At 33.8% G+C, this 8,246-nt stretch overlaps 2 protein-coding genes across 4 annotated transcripts in view; one reads left to right on the forward strand and one right to left on the reverse strand.

The window, feature by feature from the left end:
- LOC129922596 (uncharacterized) overlaps positions 1–1,747 on the forward strand; it is a 3,102-nt gene extending 1,355 nt beyond the window's left edge. Inside the window, exon 2 of the mRNA XM_056009283.1 lies at positions 1–1,747. This exon is cut by the window's left edge and continues 129 nt beyond it. Within this exon, the coding sequence (XP_055865258.1) occupies positions 1–1,558 (1,558 nt within the window). The 3' untranslated portion in view covers positions 1,559–1,747.
- Positions 1–5,723, reverse strand: part of LOC106077817 (glutamic acid-rich protein-like) — a 95,583-nt gene extending 89,860 nt beyond the window's left edge. For all 3 annotated transcript variants that reach the window (XM_056009287.1, XM_056009286.1, XM_056009285.1), the window contains exons 1-3: positions 5,573–5,723; positions 4,384–4,588; positions 3,109–3,325 (exon numbers count right to left, since the gene is read on the reverse strand). The gene's annotated coding sequence lies outside the window, so the exon portion shown is untranslated. The remainder of the gene's footprint in view (positions 1–3,108; positions 3,326–4,383; positions 4,589–5,572) is intronic.
- Between the last annotated feature and the right edge of the window lie 2,523 nt (positions 5,724–8,246).

The following is an 8,246-nucleotide window of genomic DNA, read 5'->3' on the forward strand; positions in this document are numbered from 1 at the left end:
ATACGTCATGATGAATTCAATGCAATTGACCACAATGGTCTCCTTGTTGTGCTGTCCACATTGCTTTGACAACAAATTAACTATGTGCATCACACAATCAAAAGGCATGGCTCATTTGATTAAAATCAAATGCCTAAATTGTGAAACATATTTGTGGTCCGACTGGACCTCAAAAAAAAGTAATGATATTCATCTGGATATTAATGTCCGCGCTGTTGCTGCATTAAAAGAATCTGGAATCTCGCATTCTAAATTTGATAGGTTTTGTGGACTTATGAGTATGCCCTGCATGCACAGAAATACTTATAACAATCTAGCTAACATAGTCAATACTGCTATAATTGAAGCTGGTGAAGAATGTATGATTAGGGCATCTGCTGTTGTGCATGGAAGAAACATTTCACAACCTCTAACTACAGATGAAAGAATAAGTTCAACAGGCTGTCCTGTTATTACAGTTTCTTTCGATGGGACTTGGCATAAAAGGGGCCACTCATCTCATTCAGGAATTGGCACAGTTATTGATTTTGATACTGGACTCGTCATCGACACCGAAGTCCTATCAAATTATTGCCATGTTTGTGATTCAAACTCTGCAGAACTAAACTTTGATGCCTCTAAGCATATGTGTCAAAAAAACTTCAGTGGCTCAGCAAATGCAATGGAGGCCGCAGCAGCATCCAAAATCTTTTCGCGCTCTGTGGCATCCAGAAAACTTGTTTATGGCACGATGCTGTGTGATGGCGATAGTAAATCGCATTCATCTGCCATTACCAACTCAGGATATGATGTAGAAATCTTAAAAGAGGACTGCATTAACCACATCTCAAAAAGAATGTTTAATGCTTTGAACAATTTAAAAATGTCTAACAAAAAAGAACTAAATTATAGGCTTACAAAGCCAAAAATTGAAAAAATTACAAATTACTATTCCAAAGCTCTGCGCCAAAATGCTCCCGACATTCAAAAAATGAAGCTGGCTGTTATGGGCTCATTTTTTCATATGATGAGCTCAGACCTAGATCATAACCACAGGTTGTGTCCTGATGGCGCTACATCTTGGTGTCACTTTAAGAGATCAGAGGCACTAAAACAGCCATATAAAAAACACAACCAGACCATCACATCAGAAATAGGTAAACTGTTATTTCCTATAATGAAAAGACTAACAGACACAGATCTGTTAAAAAGATGTTCTAGAATGGGAACACAAAACGCCAATGAATCTTTTCATTCCCTCATTTGGCAAAGATGCCCCAAAACAGAATTCGCAACATTAAAAACGGTAAGGGCTGCGACATACCTTGCTGTTTTAGCCTTCAATAATGGACCTGTTGGCATCAGATCAGTTTTTGACATATTAGGCATTCCCTGGACACTAAAGAACATTTCTTCTAGTGAGAAAAAGCAAAATGTCAAACTACAGCTTGTTAGAAAAAGAAAATCAATCGCATTAGTGTCCAGGAGAAAAAACTTGAAAAAACGAAGAATTGAGCATGAGCACCGGGCAGAGGTTCTAGAAGGTCCAACCTATCAATCAGGCCATTTTAATGAATAGTTTTTTTGTTTTTTTTATTATCTATTATGTTGTTTTATGTTAATATTCCCTTTTTTTTCATTTTTATGGTTACAATAAATATTTTATATCATTTTAAAAACTTTAAATGCGTTTTTCTCAAAATGTATTTTTAGGTGCATGTTGTCCACAAGAATCTCAAAATCTTTAGTTCTGTATAAGTTAGACTAATAATTTTTCACATGTAGTTTATTAATAGTATATCATAGGTAATAGGCTGCAAAAATTTTCAATATGTATAATACATTTCATTAAAAAATAAAAATAATGATGTGACCTCAGATGAAAAATGGGGTCGGAAAAAAATAAAAATTTAAAAAATTCATAAAAATTAAACCAGTAATAATTTTCAAAACAAAATTAGCCAGTTACCTATGGGATTCAAATATCTATCAGGTGCAATCAAAAAATTAAAAAAATTTTGAGTACTTTAGAATATTTTAAGAATTTTGTAAACATTGTTTATTTTCAAGATGGCCGCCATTTCCATAGCAACCCAAAAGGCTACACTCATAAAATGTGTATGGTTACTCATGTCTCTATATGTTCTATCAAGTCATGCATAAAGCTTTTCTATTTATCTGTAAATTACAAAAATTGAAATTTCATTGTGCATCCCCCATAATGAGAATATCAATCACACAATCACACAAGCATTGCCCGCTGGTCGACATGGTAACGACGTTCACGCAGCTGACAGTGTCAAAATCAGTTTCGATACCCGGTATCGATACCCGGTTTGAAGAACTTATTTTATTAATTATAATTTTTTAATTATTTTATTATATTTTAACTTTTTTTCGTTTTAAGAAATGAATTTTTTAAAGGTTTCTCTTGTTCTCATTTAAATGAAACTATTTTTCTCAATTGCTTCTCCTAAGTAGGTTATGTCTCCCTGCCGTACATGAGCCTGCGCCACACCAATGCCTTTGTTGACCTGCAGACCCTATTGCATGAAGGCTTTTTCTTACACACATTATTTTAATATCAGAATCGAAAGATTTGTTTTTTACATTAACAGAAAAATATATATGTTTATTTTGGATGTTTATTACAATTCCTCTATTCACATTGAAAATTTAATGGTGCGAAAACCTGGGTGGATAAGCCTGGACACGGATCTCGAAAACGACTCTAACGATTTTCCTAGGAATTTGACAGTTGATGTATATCTTTGGTGAAGAATTCCTAGCCATTTGGCCACACTGGCAAAACTTAAGTTTGAGCGTTATAAGTTTTTAAATTAGAAACAATTTAATTTAGATTTGTTAGAGGTCTATACATTCTTTATCTTGAACATGCACAGGTAGTCTCAAATTGATTGATTCCATTATTTGATAACGAAAGAGACGTTCAAAAACTGTCTTCAAAGACTACATCTAGTATCATTCATCATCATTGGTCTCCTTCAGTCGTAGAACGACTATGGTTCATCTCTATAGTTCTATTCTAAAACTTGCAACACGCTAGAACTTGTACCAAATTATAACTCTTATATTCTAATATAAATCTGACTGAAAAAAAAAGTTTACCTATGTATACTCCTTGAAATACTTTATCACCAGATACCATTTGAAGTACGTCTCCTACTTGGAACTGCTCGGGTTTGAGTTCGCTTGTCCTTTGTAGTGTCGACATGATCAAAATAACCTCAAAGTATATTCAATTTTTTTTAAAGTAAAATTAATAATATTTTATTTAATGACATTAAGCCTGATGGTGATTGCAGAATGCTTGATTTCACTTTGCCTGTAAAGATATATCATAAAACAAGAATCCTAATATATATATATATATATATATATGCATGTGTGTGTATATATATTTTGCAACATTAACTCCAATTTAAATAATAATTTAAAAGTCTAAAGCTAAAAATAACCTAAATGTTATACATGTTATTCAAATAATAAATGATTTTTTAAACTTTGTAATTAAGTTTTAAATCAGATTTGCGATTTCATTCGCTATAGAAACGTAAATATCATATTTTTAAAATTTCATTACATTGATCAACTCTTACTAAATAACAAAGATTGATTACCTGGACTATATTATATTGATCAACTCTTAACAAATAACAAAGATTGAGTACCTGGCCTACATTACATTGATCAACTCTTACTAAATAACAAAGATTGAGTACCTGGCCTACATTACATTGATCAACTCTTACTAAATAACAAAGATTGAGTACCTGGCCTACATTACATTGATCAACTCTTACTAAATAACAAAGATTGAGTACCTGGCCTACATTACATTGATCAACTCTTACTAAATAACAAAGATTGAGTACCTGGCCTACATTACATTGATCAACTCTTACTATTTAACAAAGATTGAGTACCTGGCCTACATTACATTGATCAACTCTTACTAAATAACAAAGATTGAGTACCTGGCCTACATTACATTGATCAACTCTTACTATTTAACAAAGATTGAGTACCTGGCCTACATTACATTGATCAACTCTTAACAAATAACAAAGATTGAGTACCTGGCCTACATTACATTGATCAACTCTTACTATTTAACAAAGATTGAGTACCTGGCCTACATTACATTGATCAACTCTTACTAAATAACAAAGATTGAGTACCTGGCCTACATTACATTGATCAACTCTTACTATTTAACAAAGATGAGTACCTGGCCTACATTACATTGATCAACTCTTACTATTTAACAAAGATGAGTACCTGGCCTACATTACATTGATCAACTCTTACTATTTAACAAAGATTGAGTACCTGGCCTACATTACATTGATCAACTCTTACTAAATAACAAAGATTGAGTACCTGGTCTACGAATGATGCCATTTTATCTTCAATGAGGAATAAGGAGGATGGCAGAATTTATGTTTCTCCGTGGATGCAACTTTGACCTTTATATTATGCTGCTCACGATGCTGATTAGGCCGTTTTATGCCGTGGGTTAAATCTATATTCTCTTCTTGTCTGCAGCAGTATCTGTTTGTTGTGTCTCAAATATATGTCCTGCGATCTTTTTTAGAAGACAAAATTTCATTGTAAAAAAAAGTCCAATTGATAAAGTGTCATTAAAGAAAGGGATATAGGTGTCTTAACACAATCTTTCTAAACAATAAGCATTCTCTCTTTAATTCCTTTCAGACTTTGCTATCTATGGTGCAGATGATGTAAAGGTCATCTGTTTAATGGGCCAATGGTTTACAAGCAGGTTGTAAGGTGGCCAGCATAACTATCAACCGCCTTTTTTTTTCCCAATCAAGATCAGATATCCAAAGAGTAGGACGCCCTAAGAATCCCGAAATTCAAAATGCCAGTCTTCACCGAGATTCGAACACCAGGACCCCAGGTTCACTCAGCCAAGGAGCTCAACTCGTTCTCTCTTTGCTGTACTCAATTCCCTTCATCAAAATAGTATTTTTTTTATTGGAGATATTCAACCATATGCCCTTAAAGAAGCGCATTTACCTATGAATGTTTTGTGAACTCTAGAAGCTTTTGTAGAGAACCCAGTTCTTATCTTCATGTTAATTGTTAGGTTTTTAGTTTATTACCGGGAGATTCACTTTCAATTGCTATCTTTAGTTAAATGTATATTTCTCATTAGCATTGCGGAAATGACTTTTACCCAGATACTTGAGTTGATCCACCATATTGAATGAAATATTATTGACACTCAAACTATTAGGAAATAATGTCCGTATGTATCAGTGAGTTGCTTAAACGAAGCAGTGTTTTCATAAATACATTGATAGCAAACAATGTGAGTACATAACGTGAGAGACATTGGAACGACCATATCATTTCTGTCTAAGAGAAACACTCACACGCTAACCTTAGGAAGTCCTTTATAAAGTATGCAGATAAAAATACATATTAAATAAAGGAAAAAAAGCTTAAAATTGTAGATGTATTTATATTTATTATTATAAAAGAAATAACAATTTAAAAAAAAGCGTTAAATTAAAATAAAACACCTATAAAAACAATAAAAGCTTACAAAAAACGACTGTTAAAAACAGATCCTTAATTGGCGATGAGCGATTTTGTAATCTCGGGAATTCCCAATTTTATTTGTTACTAACCGGATAAGACCCGCTGCCCGCGGGCTTTAGTCTGTGTAGTACTGATCTACTGGATTGAATCAGTTCAATGTCAAACATGGAGAATGTTCCCTTCACATTTTAAAATGCAAGAAAAGTGTGGAAATGGACTTACCCGTTCAGCAGACAGAGTGATACAAAATATCAAAAACTGTAAAAACGGATTTTACCCGATATGTTTAAGAGTTTTGCTATTTAAAATAGATACAAATAGTTAATTTTTGTCTATTTTTAGGGCCCTCCAGTTGTGGGAGGCAGTGGCGTCACTAGGATGGGTGTCACCCGGTGAGGTAAGATCAGGGTGTCACCCCCCCCCCCAGCGTTCCACTTATTCTTCCCAATAAAAAAAACTAACCGTTGTATCCTTATGTTTGGCTCAATACTACAGTTCGTTGATTGCTGTTACACAACGTTAAAATGAGTCTCGATTATATTTTTTTTCTCTGACATATTATCGTTAATTATTAATTATTACAAACATTAACATCTACGATTTTTAAATTAGAAACAAATTAAACATTAACTGATCATGCTTTCCTAAGTAAACATTTAACAGCTCTTAGGAGAAACTTTTTAACATTTAAGTGGTAGCTTTCTGAGGTCGAATAATGAAAAAAATGCAACTTTATAAAAACTATATTGATCGGTACAAAAACTTGAAAAGAAAATTTTTTTTTAACATTTAAATATGTACAATAACTTAACAAAATAAAAATCTAAATTTCCTTTTCAGAAATTCAACTTTGAAAACTTATAAATAACTTTAAACTCAATCTATTGTGCGACTTCGTTTTCAATGTACAGAATTACTTGATTTGAAATTCGTTTTTCAAAAGTTATTAATATTTGTTAATTAACTTTAGTTTTGTAAGCTTCTTTCACATGACGCCACGTAGACATGCATTTGTCAAGAAACAGTTCAAGGTTTAAATCAAAGGCTGGTAGAGATTCGTTGAAGTCCTTCAAAACTTTGCTGCATTCTAGTTTTAGTATTTCTCTTCAAATATCTTGTCGTCTGGCCCAGTACATAAGAGATTGATGCACTCAGTATTAACCTCTTGTTCTCTATTTGAATAGTGAATCCGGCATCTTAAGATTACTTTCCTGCAGGGCCGGCCTTAGGCCACTGCAACCTATGCGGCCCCGCACTTTCATAGGACCCGCGCTAATTCAAGGTGTATAAATTATTAAATTAAATCATTTTATAACTTAAAACAGATTTCCCGCGCCCTCCTGTCGATTTACCAGGAGCTCCAGGAAATCTCACGAAATTGCAAAATATACGAAAAGGTCCTTAAAATATACGCAAATATATATACAAAAATTGTCATTTTGGGGTAACTTTCAATATGGAAAACGCCAGTCCTACGCGCGATAAATAAAAAACGGCATATGCATTAGCCGTAATTGTGTAATATGGTGAAAGAAGCTTCTCGCGCCTCAAACTAATGTAGAATTACTTGAGGTCAACAATTCTCAAAGATAGATTAAAACATTTGGTAATTTTTGCTATTGTGCGTGATCTATGTAGGAAACAGAATTCTTATGATATATTGTATGACTTTGCTACACGCAAGGCTCGTAAAGTAATTCTGTACGTAGTAAAGAATTAATAAAATGCATAGACTAATTTATTTTCTAATACAAACTCTTAAATTTCACGTATTATCCGCTTCACTACCCAAACCTGGCCCGCGAAATCCGTTTCGCATTGGGCCCCACAATGGTTAAGTCCGGCTCTGCTATTTAGTGTTTGTAAAATGTTTTACATGTTTCGGATGTTCCTTTAGAGTTAATGATAGTTTACTTCCAAGTCCAAACGTCCAGCAGGACGAAGGGGGATGGGAACGGGCAGGGTTTGACAGCCCAGCGCGCAGCCATCCGTAGCGACATGTGAATACCTCGTGTTCTCTCCCCCCCCCCCTTTGTTTTTTCGTGGGGTGACTATCCGCAGAAATAAGAGAGTAATCTTTCCTTTACTTCTTGCTCGTCCAAACTGTTGAGCGAAGAAGAGAATTATATATATAGATTTATATTTTAGATCTATATGTAGTATATATAGATCTTAAGAGTGCTAAATCACAAATTTAGTTTAGGTAGATCTACATCTTCATTCTAGTTCCATTTAATTGAAAATGTCAATAGCTCTGTTGGTAACTGTGCTGGGACATCAAGAAGACGTTGCCGAAGTACAAACTCGATGCCTGTTCTTTCCTTTTTTTTTTTACAAAACAATGCCAAAAGATGATCTCCAATCACTCGTCTGACATATTGTACATATACGGTAGTTGTCTTCTTCTTATCTTATAGAATACAGACGTAACTTAAAAGAAGAAGATGATTACGTCATACGCGTCATGCATTTAGTCATGCATATTAACCAATGACAGATTTTCCTGGCTAGCTCAGACAACCGATTCCATGCTGTAATAGCGCTAGGAAAGAAGGAGCATTTGTACACATTTGTCCTAGCACATGGAACGAGGGATGTACCTTTATCTTTGTGTCTTTCAGAGTATTTTATTAAATGTTTTTTTTTTTTTGTATTTGAAGATTATGGTTCAGTGTTTT

This window comes from Biomphalaria glabrata, chromosome 13 (assembly GCF_947242115.1).
Source record: "Biomphalaria glabrata chromosome 13, xgBioGlab47.1, whole genome shotgun sequence".
Lineage (NCBI taxonomy): Eukaryota > Metazoa > Mollusca > Gastropoda > Planorbidae > Biomphalaria > Biomphalaria glabrata.